Source organism: Hoplias malabaricus, unplaced genomic scaffold, assembly GCF_029633855.1.
Source record: "Hoplias malabaricus isolate fHopMal1 unplaced genomic scaffold, fHopMal1.hap1 scaffold_320, whole genome shotgun sequence".
NCBI lineage: Eukaryota > Metazoa > Chordata > Actinopteri > Characiformes > Erythrinidae > Hoplias > Hoplias malabaricus.
Window position 1 is genome coordinate 1 of NW_027100811.1, and position 22,500 is coordinate 22,500.

Genomic DNA, 22,500 nt, shown 5'->3' on the forward strand with positions numbered 1-22,500 from the left:
TTGAGGGGAAAACAGGAGGAAAGAAAAAGAAAAGAGGAAAACGGAGGAGGGGTGTGACACGCTCTTGTCAGCAACATCAGCGTCTTTGAAGGTAATGAAGTGACAAGTGAGTTATTAGAGAGAGAGAGAGAGAGAGAGAGAGAGAGAGAGAGAGGAGAGAGGGAGAGAGAGAGAGAGAGAAATAAGTGGAGGGAGGGAAAGTGGAGAGAACGCCTCCAGGTGTACGATGCTGCAGCATATTTTTAATGATGCTCCATCTCTCCATTTCACTCTTTTCTTTGTCCTATCCTTCCTCTCTCTCTCTCTCTCTCTCTCTCTCTCTCTCTCTCTCTCTCTCTCTCTCTCTCTCTCTCTCCTCTTGTTGGTCTATCTCTCTCGCCCACGGCGCTCCTCAAATCACAGCAGAGTCTTTATAACTCAGGAATAAAACAGAAGCCCAGACTGAGAGCATCTCATCACACGCTCTTAGAGAAAAGGGTTCTCTTAGACAGAGGAACAGAGAACCCGTGCATGTTTCAGTGTGGTTCTCCTCATCAGTGCCCTATGATAAAGGTTCTGTAGAGAACAAAAGAACAGCATGGCACCTTGGTTCTTTAAAGACATCTTGGTCTATCCTAAAGAACATCACAGCACTTTCATATTAAAGGTTCCATGGGTTCCATTTCCCCCTTTCAGAGATAGAACCAAACACTCTCAAACATGAAGGTTCTAGTTCTGTGGAGGTTTAGATTTGAAATATGTTTGTCTCTCTCTCTCTCTCTCTCTGACACACACACACAAACACACACACACACACACATTCTCTAGGGAACCTAAAATTCCAGGCTCTAAAATGTTGCTACAAAACCCATTGTATTTAAACGTGCTCTGATTAATACTGAGAATTTCGGAGCCCCTGAAAAGACAAGGACACAATATTTGATGTGAGCACAAGATAATAAAAGGTTAGCACCAGATACTAATATTGTTGTGTATTAATATTATCTAGAACTCACTGAACACTTTATAATGTTCACTGGATCGTACTCAGTACGTGTTTCTAGTGTAATTTTATAATATCATGTGCTAACAAAATAATATCTGCTGCCCAGAACTTCTTGTGGCCACTAAATATTATCAAGTAATAGTTTCTGGTGCTGACCAGCTGTTTAATAATAATTTAATACGTATTTATTTAATAATAATAATAATAATTATAATAATAATAATAATAATAATCCCTGTCCCTTCAGGGGCTCCGTAGAGCAGCTTGTGGATGATAAAATACACTGAGAGAATACAGAGAGTTCAGGGGGACTCTTACTTTGTAAACACTTCACTGGTTGTTGTTAAGAAGCAGGCGGTTTGTAGAGTAAAAGTCTGGACAGAGATGAAAATGTATGTACACTCACCCACAGCACACACAGGAGAGTGGGTTTGACCTGGGGGTGGGGCTCTGTGTATGTGTGTGTGTGTGTGTGTGTGTGTGTGTGTGGTGTGGGGGGTAATACTCTATGGGCGTTAGACTCTTATTGGTCTGTTTGGGGCTGGGACTGGCCCTTTAATACTTATGTAGAACCACAGAAGGTTCTGTACAGTCCCCCTGGCCTCTGTGAGGGTCTCTGTGGCTCGTGTTATCTGTTTGTTTCTCAGTTTTCTCTGTAACACTTCATTTTAAGGCCTGGCTTCTTCATCAATTCCGTTAACGATGATCAGGCAATGATCAATAATCAATAACTAGTAATAACACCCCAGTAAACATCAGTGTATTGTTTGTAAACAAGCTCAGACGTGCAGGGGACAGTAGATAAACCGCTTTTGTGAGCAAAATTAATTAGCATCTAATTATCATCGTTTATTTGTTTATTCTCGCTGTAAACACCTTTCCTTATGAGCTCTGAATGAAAGCACAAACAAACAAATTCAGAACAAGTCACAGAAGCAACGTGTGACCGTTTATTAACAGAGTTCAGGACCTGATTAAAGGAATCTTTAAATATTTCTGTTTTATTCCTAGATTTATAATAATACGTCGAATATAGACAGTGGAGCTGAGTTCAACAAACAGTTAATCAACTTGTTTACAGGAGGACTTATAAACACTTTACAGAGATATACAGGTTTATAACACGTTTATAAGCTTGTTTACAAACGTGTCTCAAAACTGGGGCTTTAGACCGAAACCTGGTTTGACGTTAAAGGAGCAGTGCGTCGTCAGGGAGCGCCGGACAGAGCGGGTCGCCCAGAAGGGGGCGTCAGAGTCTCTGAGAAAATGACCACGTGCTCCTTTAAAGAATGACCTTAAATAAAGTGTTACCTTTGTGTTTGTAATGTGTCTAACCCCTCGTCTCTCGCGCCTCTCGCGCCCCTCCCTCGCGCTCGTCCCGCTCCAACCGTCACAAAGTGCAAAGCCCGACTCCGACCGCAGCGATGAACGACAGGAAAAGGAGTGAAAGGAAAAGGGTGGGGAGCCTGAAGCATGCCACTCCCCGCGCAAAACCTCACACACATAAAAACATCACGATTCCACGGCTCGGTTTTCTCTTCTCCGTTAAAAAGCAAGGGATACTTTGTCTTTTTTTTCTCTTTTCTTTTTTCTCTTGAAGCTAATATAAATGATTTAATGCTAGTAAGATGCTACCTCTTCTCGCCTACACTGACTTTTAGAGCTGGAAGTATTGTACTGTAACATAAGACCCGCCCCCAAACTCGAACCGGAACCGAAACAAAGTCCAAAGAAGAAAGGAACCGAAAAATGACCATCGATACAACTGTTTTACACCAAAATAAAAGCCAAAAACAAAAGAAAAGCAGGAGAAACCTCTCAGGACATTATTTACAAACGTTTTACGCCCATTCCATGCTTACGTACGGCACTCGCATTTGTTTTTGTTTTTCGTGGGTTTTTTTCGGTTTAAAAGCTATCGTTACACAAATACAACAAGGAGAGACTCGTCTGAGTTTGTTTTTTTTTTTCACTTTTTTCTCATCGTTATTATTTTTTTTGTTCCGCAGGCAACAGTCACACACAAAGAGTCTGAGGAGCTTCTTTGGGAGTCGGACCAAAAAAAAAACAGGAGAAGAAGAAGAAGAAGAAGAGAAAGAGGGGGGCAATAATTTGAGGGGGAGGGGGTCAAAAAGTTAAAAGGTTAAGTTGGGATTTATTTATTCTTTTTTTTTTTTTTTTGGAATTTGCTCCAAAAAGTTCAAAAGTTCTTCCAAAGAAGGAACGTAAAGAAGTCAAAAGGGCGGATTGGAAGAGGCGGGAAGGAGAGGACATTTTGAGGGAATTCCGGAACGTCCTTTTCCGTGTTTTGTTTGTGTTTGGAGACGGGCGTCAGCGGGAGCACCCGGTCCGGGTTCGGGAACGCTGTTCTGTCTGTTCAGAGCGGGAACCGTGGTTCTGTGTGGGTCTGCGGGGCGAGGGGTTCCGGAGCGGAGCTACTCCACGGTGCTGCTGTTTTTGTGCAGGTTGGGGTTCTGGCTGTGACGGTTCCGGCTCCGGACGGACGAGAACATCATGTTGCAGCCGGGAACCTTGCACTTGTGCATCTCTCGGAGGTGGACCGTTTTGTAGTGGACCCTTAGGGTGCCTTTGTTGCTGTACATTTTGTGGCAGATGGTGCATAAGATGCCCCCGTTTGTGTTGTTATTACCGTTACTGCCGTTTCCCCCCAGGGACGGAGAGGAGGCGGGGTCAGAGGCCCTTAGCTCCTCCCCCTTGGGCTCCGTGGCCCCACCCTCCTCTTCGCTTCCCTCCAGCTCGTCCAGTAGGATCCCTTCGTCGCTCCCTTCGTCCGAATCCCGAGACGAGCGGACGCTGCCGCTGGACTGGACGCTGGAAGTCGTGCTCAGGTCCAGGACCACGGCGTAGTCCTCGTTGCCGCGGTAGCCGTCTCCGTCGCCGTGGTGATGGTACTCCGGAGACCCCGCCGCCTCGCTCCTCTGGGCCCGCGCTGCGGCCTCCAGGCCGAAATGGTGTTGGTGGTGGAGGTGGGGGTAGTGTGGGTGGTGGTGGGTGGGGTTGTGGTGGTGGTGATGGTGGTGATGGTGGTAGGGCCCACTTCCGTAAAGTTTGGCCAGGAACTCGGTGCGCAGGTCCTTGGGCAGCGGCGTGAGCTGGGGGTCCATCACGATGTCGTCCAGTTCTTTGGTCAGCAGTTTGCGGTGCAGGTTGATGTTGGAGCTGTGTCTGTGGAGGAGGAGAACGGGGTTCAGAAACAGGACCAAAACATTAGAAACTAAGAAATGGAGCATTGGAACGGCGCCCTGCGTTCAGACGCTGATACGTCTCTTTACTGTTCTCTACATTCAGGAGCTTTCTCTGAGTCTCTGAACTTTCTGCACGAGTCAGTGTCCTGTAACGGCACTTTAGCTCTTACACAGCGTCTGTGTTTTACATTTAATTTACTGTCATCTGTGCAAAGCTCTTTCTGAATCAGGAATGTCCTCATGTTTGAATCATGTTAATCGTGTCTTTTTTTCGCTTTATTCTTCGTTTTAATTCATTGTTTATCACTGTTTCCTTTGACTCTGTGAATCACTTTATTATAATAAACTTTTAAATAAACACAACCTACTTTTTAAACTTTATATATATTGCTTTGTTAAAGTGTTACACATCATTTATGACCACCTTATAACACCAGTTATAAAAACATGCATAACATGCTATAAGAGTGCATTAGAACACTTCATTACAAACACGTTAAAGGTGATAATGCAGTAAAACGATGCTGCAGCGCTCTGATGAGTGCAGTTATCGTGTCATAAAGGGGACAGATGTTAATAAAGATGTTATAGCGTCTTACTAAGCCTTAATAAGCAGAGTTACAGCACGACGCAGCGCAGCAAACAGCCTCTACTCAGGCTTGGGCTGTTTTTATCATCACTGCGTCACACACGAGACTCGTAGGAGCTCTGTGGACAAAACGATTCCATCTCAACACTTTAGACGTCGCCTGCCACCTGCCTTCACCAGCGTTGGGCTTGATTTTTATAGCTGTGATTAATTAGTTGCTAATTCTGAGGCTAATAGCTTTATAATTTCCTGAACTGAACCCGTATTAAACAGGGCCTTACGCTTCTGTGAGGAGGTTAATAGCAGAGAGTAAAAAGCGAGAGAGAGACGGAGAGAGACAGGGAGGAGAGAGATAACGTGTTTACCCCTGTCAGCTGCTCTCGCTCCAATCCAATTGACTCCTGACTGGATTAAATACTGCAGCACATTGAGTGAATGGGAGTTTATCAATTGATTGGAGCTGTGGTAATGTGATAATGGAGGGGAACTTGATAGCGTATTAGCGTATTAGCCGCGTATTAGCAGTGTATTAGCGCAGACTCTTGCGTGGCCTTAATGCATCGACTCGCGCCGGAGGTGTCCTCACCCCAGAACACTTAGTGCCTCATGTAGACCTCGCTTTAATAACGATATCACATCACACGCGGCGACACCGAGACGAACATCACATTCTCTCTCCATCACCTGCTCTTCACAGAGACTTTTACTGTATCGAGTTTAATAAAGACTCTAGTGAGAAATGTAGGATTTTATGAAAAAAATAAACCTTTGCCAAATAAAGTATGAATTTACTGATTATAGCAGTACTTTTACTGAATAAAGTTATACAAAAGACTTTTAATACATAATGTAGGTGCTATATATAAACATTAAATGTACTCTTCCTAAATAAAATAGAATAAAAAAAATACACATTTACTTTATAATATAGTACTTTTATTATTAAATGTATAGTGGGGATTTTACTAAATTTAGAAAGACTTTTATTATATAAAGTAGGACTCATTGAATAGAGTAGGTGTCTTATATCATACATTAGGACTTTTATTAACTACAATTTCATTTGAGAAAATCAGTAAACAATATAAAATAAATTAATTTTAATGAAATAAAACAAGACTTTTATTTAAACAATTAAGATATTTGCCTTATTCATATGACTTTGATTAAATGTAGAAACTGTAATAAATGTAATGGGATATTTACTAAATAAACTAACTATTAAATCTATTAAATAGAGTAAAATGTTACTGAATAATGATGTTTACTATTTGGAATTTGACTTTTACTTCACATAATGCACTTGTATTAAATAATGTTTTAGTAAAAATGTGAGTAAATAATTTAGTGAAAAGTAAAAAGATTTAATTAATCATTTCTATCTGAATTTTATTAAAGGTCTGTACAAAATAACTTTAATTAAATTAGACTTTTACTGAAAAAAAATCATAATATCTGCCTTTTTATATTAGACTTGGGTTAGTAAATCATTTAAGAATTTTACTAAATATAAAAGAGTTTTATAAAAAATAAAGTAAGACTTTTAATAAAAGAGTAGACATTTTAAAAGGTCTTTTATTGATTCTAAGAGGATTTTTTACTACATTTGACTATTTTTACCAAAATAAAGTAATACCTTTATTTAATTGAGAAGGTAATTTACTTTATAAAGTTAAAATAATTGTGATAACACACCTCAATTCGTGAATATCTGTCTATAAACACGTTTATAACACATGTCTGAAGTGTTATAATGACAGCTATAAACATTTATAACCGTGCAGTAGACTGTATAGCGCTGTTTATTACACATTACTGCGTTTAAAACGACGTCCAAACACTGAGAAAGTGTCTCAGTCGGCACTGATACAGTCCGAGTGTTATTAAGGGTTTATAACATGTAGGGAGTGGGTTAAACGAGTGGTGAGTGTGTTGTTATTTACGGAGTCTTGTAGTGAATTCATTTATTGAGTAGGAGTAGCGCCCCCTTTAGGAAGTCACTCAGGACATGCAGTAACTACCCCCCCCCCCACCCCCACCTCCGACAAACACAGGGACAGAGGCGTGGGCTCTTTACTCACTGACGGACTCCAGCAGGACCTCAGAACCCTATTACGTACATGCACTTGATGAATCGTGACTATTCTGCCCTCTGACAAACAAACACAAACAAAACAACGACCAAAACAAACACAGGGCCATTCAGCTGCAGCCAAGACATGGACAGATGGAGCTGCTTTCCAGTGCAAACTTAAAACATGATCAAAAAAGAGAGAAAGAAACAAACAGAGCATCACATGGCTTTGGGGCGAGGGTGGTGAGCTGTGGAGGCGGGTCTGAAATCATGGGGGGAGGGGTGTGTGTGTGAGGGGGGAGGCAGGGTTCCATGCAAAACAGGGAGAGGTGGGTCAGTCGTAAGAATGGTAAGCTTCAAGCTAATGGTAGATGCACAGTGTGTAGTAGAGCTTACCAGCAGTGCCATGGAGCTGCGGTCAAAAAGGGTCCCTTTAATTATTTACCTCCCTATCCGACACTCTCCTGCAAGAAGTAGAAATACATTCAAAACCCAGTAGAGGGACCCTTTCTGTTCAGAGAGAATTTATAAAGCCTCCGGCCACCAGAGCGTCCTCAGCGTCCAGGACACGCGCTGCTGCGCACTGTCTACTGTGGTGGATGTTTAAAACCCCCTCCAGGTCACTTGGGTCACACTGACGGCCTGTTACGGCGCCCCCTGTGGCATTGTGGGGGATATATCTGCCAGAGAGTGAAGGGCCACTTTTTGAAGTCGATGACGGACGCAGGAGAAAGGGTCAGTGTAAGGATCTGATGGTTATAATGTTGTGGCCAGTCTCCAGCGCCCAGCTTTGTGGGGTGTTACGGGGCAGTGGTCAGTACCGACCCAAAGTGGGCCGAGGGAGGACGAGCGGAGACAGAGTCCCTCAGATCCTTACACTGACCGTTTCTCCTGCGTCCGTCATCGACTTCAAGAACTGACCCTTCAGGTCCCGCCCTCCTTGACAGGGGGCGCTGTAACAGATCGTCAGTGTTACTCACTTCTCCTGGTGGTGGTGGGTTTGATGGTATTTCAAGCCGCCGTGTGATGTACTCTGAGAGAGCAGAGCACGTTTACAGATCCACACAAATGAATGTATTCAAATTAATATTTAAATGTATTTAAATTTTAAAAGTAACATCGTCAATACGTTGTTTAAAGATTCCAGATGTTGGAAATGAATTTGACTTTGGGCCTCAGTTTGTCCCCGATGCACTGATATATGAGTTATTTGCTGTCCATGATGCTCTGGTGGGCGGAGCCCTCATTTGCATACCCCCGCCCCTTAAAACAACACCCTTACACTGCTCATAAGCTCTAACTAGCATCTGGTTAAACACAAACACATAAACACACTCACACAATATACACAGTGTTTACACATTGTTTACACATTGTTTACACATTGTTTACAGAGTCTGATTAGCAGTAACCATGGCAACGCGTCGTCCTTCAGTTTTAAATGAAATATAACACTACACAGAACTTGTTTATAAATGCATTAAAACAAGACTAATCCCGATCTCGGCACTAAACCTGATTCTAATCCTAAGCCTTTAACGAATCAGTTGATTATTGATCAGATCTGTGATCGATTCCAGGAGCAACACCTCTACGTTTTTATTTCATCTACGACGTGCATCTCACACGAATCACCAGCTCATTCACTCACTCACTCCTTCATTTACTCAAATGAACACATGACTGAGGAGGGTTAGTTTAAAGGTCTGTGTCTAACCCTCCACTCCAGACCAGTTATCCTTTCATCCATCAGCGTTAGCCTTCCTGCCTCATTTCCCTCTCCCCTACCACTCCTCCCTCCATCCCTCCATCCCTCCCTCCCTCCCTCTCTCCATCCCCCCAGCTCTAATGTGGCAGCCAAACCAAATTGACAGGCTCATCTCTGCCCAAAAAGCTGGAGGCGGGGTCTCGGGAGAGGCCATTTCCAGTCGGAAGAAGAGGCGGAGGAGGCGGAGGAGGAGGAGGAGAGCGGCTCCTAATGCGTCTCGTCCCGGGAAGCGTTAATCATCTTTAGCTGGCGACGCTAAATGACTCGTAATGCCAAGACGAAGAAAAGAGGAGAGAGGGGAGAGTGGGATGAGGGGAGGAGGGAGGGGAGAGTGGCGTTAACCCGGCGACGAGGAGGCGCTTTGTTTCCAGCTTGTGTTTTTATTTTTTTTTTTTGTTTATCGTTTTCTCTCGGCGCGGGTCATTAGAGAGAGCTCTGCAGTGGGCTGACGGAGGTGGACGCCATTAATCACCTTCTGAGCTTCACTGCCACCTTAAACCCATCTCCACCACACTGCAGCGGTCACCGGGGGAACCCATCATCCACCTACTGAGCGGCTAAAGTTTGGGCAGATCTTTACGGGAGGGGTCAGATTACTGAGCATTTCCTCTCTGCTTTTACACAGACTCACAGGAGGTGAAGAATCAAACCGCTAGGTCGTCCCTAAATGGACTGGTTTATGGTCCATAGAGTGGGTCCCCCACGTGGGGGCAGTCTTGTTAAAACAGGTAAAGGTGTTTAGATTCAAATGTGTGGCTGTTTATTGATTAAAAATAAAGAAGCTGTGATTAATCGTGATCAGTGGCACTGTCTCTTCTTAAGACTGCAGCTGTTACTGGTGGCTACTGAAACCTAAATTAAAGGATCAGTGTGAGATCAGCACGTTATCGGCGTCTGTTCATTAGAAACATAATCACAGCAGTAAAGTTGTGTTTCTGAGGGAGATAAATGTGTCGTGTGTGATGTTCATGACACAGTGGCGAGAGGAAACCGCTCTTTATTCTAACGTCTCAGGGTTGTTTTGATGATTTTTATATTAAAGTCTTTTCATTTGGAGAGTTAAAGGTTCAGGGAGAGATTTACACACAGACGCTTTAACGGAGAAATGAACGCTGAAGCGCAGCTCACAGCAACAACATTTTAAGAGATAAATGGAGGGATAAATGTAATCTACCTTCTGAACTCAATAGCAGCGACTGGATTCTGTAAAAGTAACGAATTATGGGAGAAAATTGTGGCCAAATGTGGTTTAATTATGAGTCAGCGTTTTAAAAATGTACACATTATAAAATAAACTAAAAACCGGGCATGAATCAGGAGTGTGTTCCTCTCTCCACTGCGGAACGGTCTCTGCTCTCCTGGAACATTGCTGTGAAGGTTTGATGGCCAGGGCATTAGTGAAAGGATCACTTCTGGATTTTGAGGAATATCACAGGCACAGGATGGAGCTCTGTGGATTAACGGAAGGTCACTCTGTCACAGTTATTCCTTCTGGTTCCTGATGAGGCTTGAGCGCAACACACAGAAATGGCTCTGGATCGGCTGATAATGTCTGACAAACACCGATAAGTGTGTTACTGTGGCAGCTGCCCACGTGGTTTCAAAATTATCCAGCGACCAGCTCATGTTCCTTTAATTAGAAAGTGAACAGCTGTAAAAACAGAGCCGTATTTAGCTTCACAACGTCCAGCAGTCATTTATCAAGCAGTGATTTTGACCAGTCTCTTCCAGGAGCGACCCTCTGTTCCAGCTGAGTCACACAGCCTTTTATTTTACTGGGTTCTGCTGTTTCTGACTCAGTAACAATGGAGCTACACTCGGCCGATTTTGCCTTCAACTTACGGCTTCGACATCGTTGCTGCTCTGAGCTGTAACACGGAGAACAGTGACTCCTCAGCTGTAACTTTAGGAGGTGGGCCGTGGATGAATAGTTAGTAAGAAAAGTGAAGTACACTCTGCAGCTGTAGGGGGAGCCCATGAGTAATCAGTGTTGCTTTAACGCTATGCTAATGAACCCAACGAGATCAGCGTGTGAAGAAATAAAAAATACAGGCCCTTAGTTTTTAATCCGAATGATGTTTGTCTTCTCCGTTTTAAAGCGACTGACTAAAGGTGGACACTTCAATGAACACGAAGCCAAACCGAGCCCCTGCATCAGTAAATAACCCTCTGCTCCGCTCCAGTCCTCACCGAAGGCTCGGTTCCAGCAGCAGTCTCTCGCTGACACTCGGGCGCTTTTCTTTTCGGCTGCTTTGACTCGGCAGGTGAGAAACGGAGGAGAAATCTCAGATATAATTAACCTTCACTCTCTCTGTCCGTGAGCGCGAGGCTGGGAGGCGAAACATTAGCGAACCGCGGGGATCTGGAGCGGAGCTAACACTCAGGGTCACCGGACACAGGCGGGGGTTTATCGGGGTTCGGAGAGAGAGGAGAGGTCTGAACGACTGATATCTGCTCTGTGTACATTACGTTTCTCATTAAGAGGCTGATATAAGAACATTGTGTAAATATTCAACCTGTTTCTACATGATTTTGAAGCCATTTTATTCTGATGAGATGTGTTTCTAGTGGAGCGCATTATAAACACAGCTATAACTGTTTATAACAGATGTATTAAACATTAGAGCTGTTTTAAAGCATTTGGAATTGTAAACATTGACTGTATGAGTGCCGGAGTGTTTTTAATCCAAGCTTGAATAATGTTTAAAGAGTAAAAACCCTTTCTTTTGCGCTGAAATAAATCTGAGATTGCGTCCAGCTCAATAACATGGTTATAACAGGGTTATAACACCCGGGGTAATAATGTATTTCCCTGTTTTTATCAGCATCTAAACCAGAGACATAAACTCACGGGTGTCTCAGAGCGAGAAACACACTGAATATGTTCACAGTGTAAACTCTAAAACAGAGATGGGATTAAATATAAACGACGAATAATAACTAATGTAAATAAAGGAGAAGGTCCCTGGCACTGCGTTGTTATGAACTTGATGATTTTTGAGGACGGTTTGCCACCTTCAGACTGTTAGAGTCAACACTGACTGAGTTCGTCTCGAACTCATAAATCCCTCATGGAGCCGAGTGCATAATGTACAGGTATAAGACATTACTCCGACTCCAGTTGTTAACACTGTAATCATCGGAGAATGAGGCGTTTCCAGTGTTTTTAAAGCTTCCTGCTCTGAGCTCCATCATAAATCATCCAGTTATCGCTGCATTCGGAGCCTGTTAATATGCGGATTTACGTTTACATTACCGAGCTGTTACAGGCTTCATTACGAGCAACTGTTTGTTTACCTCAGCTCTGATCCCATTTCCACTGCTCCATTCATCGTACGATTTATAAAAACTATAAAGAACTTCTGCAAATGTTTGATTAAGGGATAAATGTTTCTGTAAAAATAATAATGTTAATCTGTTTCTACCGGTCGACCCAGGTTTAATTTCTCACAAAAGACAACTGGTGTTTGTGATTTCTGTTAATAAAAACATGTAATAAATCTGTAATAAATGTGTAACTAACTGTAAAACACGAGTAAGCTTCTTATTTTGAAAGGTGATTACAGAGAGAATTTGTTTTCATTTCTCTTCATCTATTCTTTGTAAAAATGTAATGCTAAGGAACATGTGATATTTTCAAATACTGTAAAACATTAACGACAGATAAAGCAGGGTGCTGTGTTTGAGGAGTGTGTAACACACACATCAGTGCAGTAGTGTGTAAGGGTTATGTTTTTGCAGCACGTTAAAGTCTTTAACCTGAGCCTAATCCTAAACCTTATCCTCGGCCCTAGCCCTAGCCCTGACTCTAACCCGACACCGTTTCACACTCCACACGTGCTTCACACACTTTAGAGCTGATCCCGGGGTAAAAACATATCCGCTGTCCGCTCTGTGTCCAGGAGAAAGAGGAGGACAACACCAGTTAATGTCTAATGACCTTCTGTCCATTTCTAAAGGGCCGTTCATCACTGAAATCACACAGAATTTGGGAATGTTGTCCCAGGAACGATGTGTGGATGACAGCAACACTATGTAACTTCGACTGAAGACTGTGGAGAAGATTTAGGAGTTTGGACCGTTTCTATTGGTCCATTCACACACCTCCATCTGAGGAACAATGTGAAACTGGCCGCTCACTGAGGACACAATCTCTGAGCCCTATTTATCACTGTAATTCATTCAGGAGGAGGATGTTTAAGGCCATCAAATGCTGAACACCGAGCCCTGGACTCCTCCATCGTCTGATACCACAGCGGTGCTTTATAACCCCTCAGTGCTCAGGAACACAGGAGTTATAATCCCTCCCAGATGCCACCGGGAGTCCAGAGCCAGGAAATATGGAAACAATAGAGCGTGCTTTTAGGGGCAACACGGTCACATCCAAAAAGAAAAAAACACAGCTGAGGAGAAGAGGAGGGGCTCCGTGTTCACAGCGGAGACTCGTCCTTTCCTTCTCCTTTCTCCTGAACACATGCTACGGCTTTAAACGCCAGCGTTCACTTTAGGGTTTTATAAGGAAATGGATATTGAGGCACTGTGGGTTTTATCTTTAGTCGATGACTCTAATCATCCTCATTGTGAGACATGTTTAAGAACACTATGAGATTATTCACCTGTTTTTAATGATTTAATTTAGAGAAGCAGTCTATTGTGTAATTCATTTTTAAACATTGTTTTTTAAAGAGGAGGAGTGTTTATAAAATGCACAGAAAAAGTAGAGAAATCACCTAGAGTTAAGATGATTTTACTCCATTAAATAATATTTTTTGTCAAGTCCTGAGTCCTGAGTGGGTTCTGTACAGAAGCATTGTCTTCACTGAGGAACACTCTTCTCTTTAGTGTGATATATGTCATAAAAAGAAATGTAAATAATAATAAATCCTTTATTTAAATGTAGTTTTTTTTTTGTGGTTTGACACACGACTGTGGCTCTACCCCTGCATTAGCTCAAACACCGCTGTAGGGTCTAATCCTCCCGGAGGAATTAAAGGTGAAAGCGCTGGAGTTTCTTTTTATTTTCTTACGGAGTTATTTAGACTGTCAGTGTGATGGTGCAATTAAAGTTCTTCGAACATGTAAAACTGCTGAGAAATCAGTGAATAATCACATGAATCTCATAACTTCTCAGTGAGAACACTGGAGTTAATCGGGTGAGATCATGGAGAGACCCTCTCTGAGAAGTGAAGGAGCTCAAGGAGCATTCTTACAGTCGCAGGCATCAATCACCGAACGACGCGGCAATGGCTCTTTCTCTCTTTTCCACTGAGAGACCCTCGTACGTGCTGATTACAGTAGCCACCGCAGAGAGACCCCCTCTCCCCCAGAGCCTCTGGCAGGGGTCTCTCCACTGTTTGTGCTAATGGAGCTCTGCGCTGATAAGTGTTTCCAGAAGAAACATTAGGAAGCTCAGGCTAAACACAAACAGCCAAGACCTCACTACATACGTTCTGGACATGACCAGGCTGTTCTGCTGTTATCATCACGTTACATGATTCACTGGCCTCAGTGAATTGTCAGCGATATACACACAACTGAATAAACAGATGAGCATATGTTTCAGAGCTATCTGGAACCCTAAAAGCTCTGTGCCCAAACATGTGTCAGTCAGTGGATGATCATTTACTGAACTTCAGCCGTAAACAGGATGAAGCCACAGAGCAGAATGAGTGTCATTACAGGGGAATCCTGTGACACTCTTGTTTCAGCTCTGAAATCAACAACATCTCCTCCAGTTAAACACCTGAAAAACCTGTGGCTCTGTCCTCAGGACCCAGTCCACACTTTAACATCACTGAATGGGTTTAGGATTAGCTTCTGGGCTAAACCCTAGACGAGCGGAAGAACATTTCTAGCAGATTCCTGATGGGAATCGCTGCTGGAAGCTGAGGCTATTGAAGCTCTTCTTTCAGGGAGGTGTTTTCTCTCTAAATCAATGTGAATGGACTCTCTCTTACTGAGTGAAACCATTTTAAATCTAGCATTTATCCAGTGGAATCCATGGATTAATCACTTCCAATGGACAGTGTCAAATATTATTTAGAAACAGGAGAATAATCAGTACCACGTTAAAATTAGACAAATTTTATAAAAGTTTATAAATGGCTTATTACATAGTTATTAAATAGGTTGTAAACACCTTAAAAGTCACGAATAATCATTTGTAACACAGAGATAGAAAGGGCAACAGTGACCTTTTTTTACTGAAAATATGAAATTAAAGAATGAGCTCAGAGCTGAGAATGTGAATTTAGTTATTTCACACGTTAACGTAAATGCTACATTATCATCAAAGTTTAAAAAGACTCTCTATCAGTGGTTAATTGATTAAACTCATTAACAAATCTGTGCTGCCTCTGAGGGGGTTAATGTCTACTGATGGATGACACACAGTGAGGTCAGTATTTGGCAATGTTAACTGTAGACGGATGTGAGGTCACTATTTGGCAAACACCAGGTCACTGTTGCACTTTCTATCTCTGTGTTATAAACAATTAATTACTTTTAATGCAGCAACCACATATTTAATAACATTAGTAAAGAGATTTTAAATGGTTTATAAACCTTTATGAGTGTAGTCTTATTCTAAAGTGTGAATGAGAAATCTCAGAAACATTCAGTAGATTTGAGGTGATTTCATTTTTAATTTACAGTTTATTTCAGTAAATCAGTGCATGCTCAAGCGCAGGGAGCTACTGCCCCTGAGTCCACACCTCAGCATCACTGAATGGGCTTGGTATTAATTGCGAAGAGTGCAAGCTTCTTGTAAAACTGAACTTTGGAGGTGAGGAAATGTCTCTTTGAGCGTCTGAAGAACTGAAACACAGGAGGTTGATTGTATTGATTTGTTGAGGCCTGTTTTTTGCCTCTTGTTTCCTGTCACTGAGAAATGGATGTCTTGTTGTTAATGGCCTGCGTTTCAGTGGAAATGAAAGGAATGAAGGGTTTGTCTGTGTGCTGTTACTCTCTCTCTCTCTCTCTCTCTCTCTCTCTCTCTCTCTCCTGAATCCTGTTTTAAAATCTGCTGGCGTTTGATGACGCTCCCGCAGGAAAATTAGCGAAGGTTGACGTTGAAGTTGTGTGGAGGTGTCAGTTAGAATCCCTTCGGTTTTCTGCGTGCGTAAGTGTACATTTGTATGCCTAGTGATCTTTGTGCACGTAGCTCTTTGTTAGTGTGTGTCTGAGTGTGTGTGTGTGTGTGTGTGTAGTGTGCATCTGTCAGAGATTGTGGCCTGTTTTTTTCCAGTCTCTTCATTTGCGAAAGAGACAGAAGCTCCGCTGAAGCCTGGGGGCGGCAGGTCCCCGAGGTTTTGTCAAAAACAGCACGTTTCTTTTGATTTTTTTCAGTATCGCCGCTTGCCACATACACACACCTCCACATCTGCATCGGGAGCGAGGGATGGAGTGTTGAAAAAAAAAAAACATCCCTCCACCTGCCGTTCCCCTGGTCCTTGCCACTGTTCGCTGTTTACAGTTCGCTAATGAACCCACGCGGCTGGGAACAGATGCCACCGCACTCAGGAACTTAATAAAACCTCGTTTCAGAGAGAGAGAGGGAGTGAGGGAGGAGAGACAGAGGTAGAGATAGAGGTAGAGGGGGGGAAGGACGGATGCAGAATAAACCCTGCACCTCAGAGAGGCTTTTGTTCGCAAATTACAGCGAAGGCCGGGGGAGGACGCACCGCAGCTAAAGCTCTCCATCTTTATTTTCTAAATAAAACTGTCACTTGTCGCCAGAGCAGATGAGAAGAGGCAGCTCCTTATCTCCTCTCTGCGAGACTGAATGAGATAAATGAGTGGGTTTGGTCGTCTCCTCTTTCTCCCGAACGCTTAACCACGCCGTCCCGACTCTTTCAGCACAAAAAAAAGAGAGACGCTTCACAGAAAGTAGAGGGGTTTGGTTAAAAGTCAAACTAAAGACTCCTGTGCGGTGAATGTGTCTCGATTCCAACTCGGTGTTTCTCTCGAATCCTAATCAACTCGAGGTGGGAATCATCGACTACGGTGTCTTTTCTACAACTCATTTTACAGCAGGTAAAGCAGGGCCCTAGGACTTCAGCGAAGAAGAGGAACACAGATTGATTTCAGAAATACAGACAGAAATGTGCAGAACGGAGGTGTATTTAAAAACAAAAAACACGTTCTCGTTCTCTGCAGACGCTTTGGACGTGTTCGGTTAGTGTCTGCACTCGCTACAAACCCCTGACATGCCTCTGGTCTTTGTGCGCATCCATCCCAACGCCGCACGGCCCCCGCTCGCGGATCCAGAGTGTGGTGTTCACTTCGTATCCATCCCCCACAGAAATCACACACAGGGCTGCGCTGTCTACACGCTGTGCTCTGAGTCTGAAGTCTTAGTGCCTCTCGCCTGGTTTCACCGAGCAGAGAGGGGTCAGGAGACAGGGGCCGTCATCAGTGATGGGGCAGATTTGTTAAAGGCATTTAGAGAAAGACTCAAACATTAATCACAGGAGGGTCTTTGGATAAACAGAGATTACAGAACATCTCTGAAAGATTTGATCATGTCTTTACTCTAGCGCCAATGACTCGGAAACATCTGCCTCAGAGAGCGCCACACCGCCGCTGCTCACTGCAGCAAACACAGTCTGAACAAAGGGGGCTCGGTCCATTCTTTCTGTTTTCTTACATGTGCTGTTCTTTCAGCTATTGTGGATGAAACTGGATTTTATTAAAGAAAATGCTGCCACAGACAAACAATCAGAAAAATGGAAATGTGAAAAATGGGATTGAATTGAAAAACTAAAATGTAATTTGGAAAAAAAATGTAATGATATTTTAGGAACAAATAATACGCCTTCCATGGGGTCGGTGTAAAACAAATCTGTATCAATTACAAAGTGAACAGGACTAATATCACTGACTGATTTACACATAGTTATTATTATTATTATTATTATTATTATACATTATTATACGTTATTGATTGACTGTGATAGTATTGTAATAATAATAAATAATACATTGCCCCGGTGCTCAGTTGAAAATGAATAAATAAATGGACTGCGGTGTAAAAGCTGATCTCGGATGGTGAGAACATATTTCATTTACTAAACATATTTCTCCACTATTCACTTTGTTTGATTGATTTTTAACTACAAAGGAAGTCTCTTATTTCATCAGAAAATCCTTTTACGTGTTTCATAAAAAAGTCAATAATTTATCAAAGTAACAAGGTATTTTCTTTGTAAAAACAAGCAAAAATCGTCCAGAAAAAAATCAATTCGTCTTAAAATATTCTAACAACCATCTCAGGATGAGAAATATTAGAGATATTCACTAAATCTGTGATGATGTCACTTCATTAAACATGAGACTGTGTGTAAGAGGGGTGTCTCTCAGCTCCAGGGGAGTGGACCGACTCGGGCCATCAGTGGGTGACAGGAGGCCGTCTCTCTACCTGTTAGTGGCGATGTATTTCTGAGGTCTGAACCTAGGGAAGGTGTTAACAGCTGAACAGAACCACACACACACACACACACACACACACACCTCCCGATGTGTTAATGAATGCAGCGGCTTTGACAGGCTGCAGCCTTCGCTAATAAATGCACGTCTACCTGCGAGTGACAGGTGAGCGGCTGCAGGTAACTGGGCTATCGACGCATTTCATAAACGTCTGAATCTCCCTGCGCTCGCTAACATGACAGGCAACACATACCCTAGCAGTTACCACGTCATTAGCACGCTAATAATTACTCTCCCCCAGACGCGGCATCACAGATAAAGACAAAACCGGGACGGCGTCGATGGCAATGAACTTTTATCTTGTAGCAGAGTGGGCCGCGATGGCTCTAACATAAGTGTGTAATTATTATGATCACAAACATAAACACGGTCCTGTAACCTGCCTGCTTTCGTTTCTCACTCTGGTCAGGGATGTTACAGCATGTAGCATGCATTTTATATCGTGATGGTCCCAGCTTCATGAAATAAAGTGATTCTAAAGGCAACCTGTCTCAGGGGGTACTGTCTGTACTGGTCTGTTTGTGCTTCCACTCAGATCCACTGGGGGCAGCCATGGCCTGGTGGTGAGGAACTGGGTGTGTAACCAGAAGGTCGTTGGTTCGATCCCCAGAGCCGCCAGGTCATGACTGAAGTGACCTTGAGCAAGGTACCTAACCCCCAACCCCCAACCGCTCACTGCTCCCTTGTGTTCACTAGTGTGTGTGAATGTGTGTTTCACTGCATGGATTGGGTTAAAAACAAATTCCTCAACAACTCAACTCAGAGGATCTCTGAAGCTCTAAACTGTTAATGTTAAACCCTACAACTTGCCTGTACCAGGAAGTCTCCAATCTGGAGGGAAAAGTGCGGGGAAGCATTACAACCTGCAGAACCCAAAAATGCCATCCTGAAAGAAAACCATCAATTCGTCAGAGGTGGGATACATCGGCCCATGATGCCGAGCCAATGTGGGTTCCATCCCACCTCTAAGTTGATGTCTGTTTGGGGTCTACAACATGTGAGCTGTCCCCTCGCTGAAGGACAAAGCTGCACTGTTTCTCCAGGTTGGAGATTCCCTTGGAGAGAGGAGTCTTGAGTTCTCAAAGAGTCTTTTGTGGCCCACAGACAGACCAGTGGCTCCCCCATGACGCAACCTAGTTAAAAATTAAAACTCCTTTTGTCACAGGACAATTCAGACTGAAGACCGAGGTCAGGACAGAGTTTTCAATGCCCACGTCATCAGTGTGTACCACATAACTACACATTTAATCACTGTCTCAAAGAACATAAACACCACATCACACAACCTACTCAATTTGGCCTACACACTTACAAGCGATGGTCCTATAAAGGGTTTTACTAAAGAGAATGGATCTATATAGAACCCTGAACACTTGGAGAACATTTAGCATGATTAAAGGGTTCTTCAGATTGATTGAGAATGTGCTGTAGACCCCTTTTTAGAAAGGGGTTCTATACGGCACCAAAACAGTTCCAACCAGAACAGAGGAATCATTTTTGGTGTTGTATAGAACCCTTTTCTAAAAGGTGTGGTACAGAACCGTTTTTTTTTTTAAACACAGAACCCTTGTAGATCCATCATTTTTAAGTGTATTTTAAGTATCTTTTCTCACCTGTCTCGGCTTCGTCGGGAAGGGAAAGCAGCATTGCAGCCGGCCACAGTACACACATGCATCTCTTTCAGGTGCACATTTTTGTAGTGCAGTTTCACACTGTATGAGCTCTTGAAGCTCTTCTTGCAGACGTAGCAGATCTTAGGGTCTGGGCTGGAGCACAGGTCACCCTCTGGAGACTGGGAGTGGAACTTGGGGGGGCTGGAGCCATAGCCCATCGAGGAGATGAAGCTTTCATGCAGGGCAGCCATGCTAGCAGCGGCGGCGGCGGCCATCCCGCCGTTGTAGAGGCCGTACTGACTCATGCAGAACATGTCATAGGTGGGGTCGCTGAGCTCTTCTTTGATTTTGATCACTGGCTGATGAGGGGACGGTGAGGAGCGACTCTTGTCTTCCATATCTTTCCTCAGCTGGCCTTCTTCTTCCCCATCTTCCTTGTCTTTGTCCAGGCTTCCCGAGGCATTGCGCTGCTCTTCTGTGTCCATCATCTCGTCCCGGTAAAACATCTTGGATTCGGAGGTCTCTGATTCATTCTCGAAGTCCCGTTCGTGGTCCTGGTCTTCTGAAGTGAAGCTACCCATGCACCGCAGCTCGCTGGTGCCTCCGTCGCTCGTGCCTCCTCGACACTCATCTGGATCCGGCCTCAGCATTCCTCTCAGCGCCAAACCGGGGCTCATCTCGTCTTGAGAAGGAGACTGGTGCCCACTTCCTCCGCTCAGGTGGCCGCTGCTGCTGTTGTTGTTGTTGTTGCAGTTTCCGTTGACGTTGTTGTGGAGGTGGGACGAGGGATGACGGTGATGGCAGCTGTCATCGTCGTCGTCGTCTTTGTCGTCGTAATCGTCGGCGACGTCGATCACTTCTTTTTCGATCTTGACGGGCATGCTGGACTTGCGGGGCTTCTTTTTGGGTGTAGGGTCAGTGTTGATAGACTCTGGGGCGCTGTGGGTGATGGGAAGGTGGTGAGTCAAAGCCCCCGTTCCTGTTTCAGACATGTGCGTGTTGTTGGAGGTGACAGCTAGGATATGCTGCTGCTGCTGCTCCATGAGAGAGGTGCTGTTGGTCGTTGTAGGCAAGATCGGACTGGTGGGCAGGGAGACCGGGGGACTGACCATATCCGCAGGGGACAGCAGCGTACGGTAAAAAGGCGGCACGGGTTGAACCGGCTGCACGGATTTCAGAGAAGGGAAGACCAGAGGACTCTGCAGGGGGCTCTGCATCATCGAGTCGAGAGGAGGAGTCGCAAAGCCTAGCGGGGGTCGTCCAGGGCTGGTTAAACTGAAGCCGCTCTTGGCACTGGAGATGACCGGGGTGGCCGTGCCAGAGCCTGAGCGGATGAGGTCCTTGTCTCGGTTATTCCTCAGCATGGGCATGTGCAGTCGAGGGTTGGGATTGGCGCTGTGGCGATTGCGGCTCCTCAGGGAGCTGAAGACCATGTTGCACCCCTCGATGGTGCATCGGTGCTTGATCTTCAGGTGCACGGCGTTGTAGTGGATCTTCAGGGTGCCCTTGTCATAGAAGGTCTTCCCGCAGGCATTGCAGCAGACGCGACCTTTGCGAGAGGGCGTGCCCATGCGTCGCATACGGTGCATCTTGGAGGAAAACGAAGAGTGGGTCATACTTTTCGACTGCTCGCTTTTCACAAAGTGTTGGTGGCTCTGGTGGTCATTCAAGGCGTTGGCCTGCTGTTGCTGTCCTTGCGTCTGTTGCTGTTGCTGCTGCTGCTGAGCTTGCTGTTGCTGGGATTGCTGCGCGACTGGGCTCGGGGTGATTGGCGACGCACCGTTAGGCTCTGTTTTGGGCTCAATAGAATTGGGCAAGGATCCCATAGCACCTTGGCCTGGGCTCTGGCTGCTGCGAAAGGGTGAGAGAGACACTTCAGACTCGCTGCTCTCCACTGGCTCGCTCTGGCCGGGATGATTCGGCTCCCGAAGTCGGAGGGCCGCTTGGTCCAGGGCGAGGCCGTTAGGGGGCAGGCCCAACATTGGAGCCTGGACCGGGTTGATGTACTGGAAAGGCAGCAGGAAAGCCAAGCTGTTGGGGATGTTCTCGAAGTGGTGGATGCTGGAAGGGCTGTTGTTCTCCAAGTGTGTGAGGAGCCCGGGACTGCGGGTGCGGTTGTTGCTTTCGATAAAAGTCCTGATGCCGGAATCCGTCTTGGACGAGGGAACCGTGACTGCCTGGCCTTCCTTCTCTTGGATCGCCATCAGCTCCACGATGGATTTGGTCTCTCCGAAGCGCAGGAACTGCTGCAGGGTAATGATCTCCTCTTCACGGGACATGATGGTCCAGCGGTCCAGCACCTTGCCTGCAGCATCCTAGAGGCCATATCAAAGAAAGAGAGAGAAGACAAACACAAAAACTTATTGATTTTGCATAATAACTGGAGACTGAGGAGGAGGAGGGCGAGGGCAGAGGGTAAGGAGGAGGGCGAGATTCGGCAGCGAGAGGAAGCTTCCCTGGAGCGAGGTACGAAGACTGATAATGGCGACGGTTTCCATCCCATCCTTTCCTTCTCTTCCTCCTCCTCTTCCTATTTTAGCCTTAACCAAGCATGCAGATGCAGCCATTAACCACACAGCGAGGCGACCCAGGCACGGCTCCATAAAGTCTTTTCCAAACAAAGGGGAAGCTTGCTGAGCCTCGCTTATTAGTGGGTCGCCATGAATCTAGAGTGAGACAGTGATGTATTGGCTGCGAGAGCATTTAACAAAAACATCTCTGAAAGATGTGAACTCTAACTGAGACTCCCTGGGAGCTCACACACACACACACACACACC

At 44.7% G+C, this 22,500-nt stretch overlaps 1 protein-coding gene across 1 annotated transcript in view; it reads right to left on the reverse strand.

Annotated features, from left to right (window-relative positions):
• Positions 1 to 160: 160 nt before the first annotated feature.
• Positions 161 to 22,500, reverse strand: part of bnc2 (basonuclin zinc finger protein 2) — a 29,525-nt gene continuing 7,185 nt past the window's right edge. Inside the window, exons 2-3 of the mRNA XM_066658633.1 lie at positions 19,722 to 22,036; positions 161 to 4,171 (exon numbers count right to left, since the gene is read on the reverse strand). Coding sequence (XP_066514730.1) covers positions 3,421 to 4,171; positions 19,722 to 22,036 — 3,066 coding nt within the window. The 3' untranslated portion in view covers positions 161 to 3,420. The remainder of the gene's footprint in view (positions 4,172 to 19,721; positions 22,037 to 22,500) is intronic.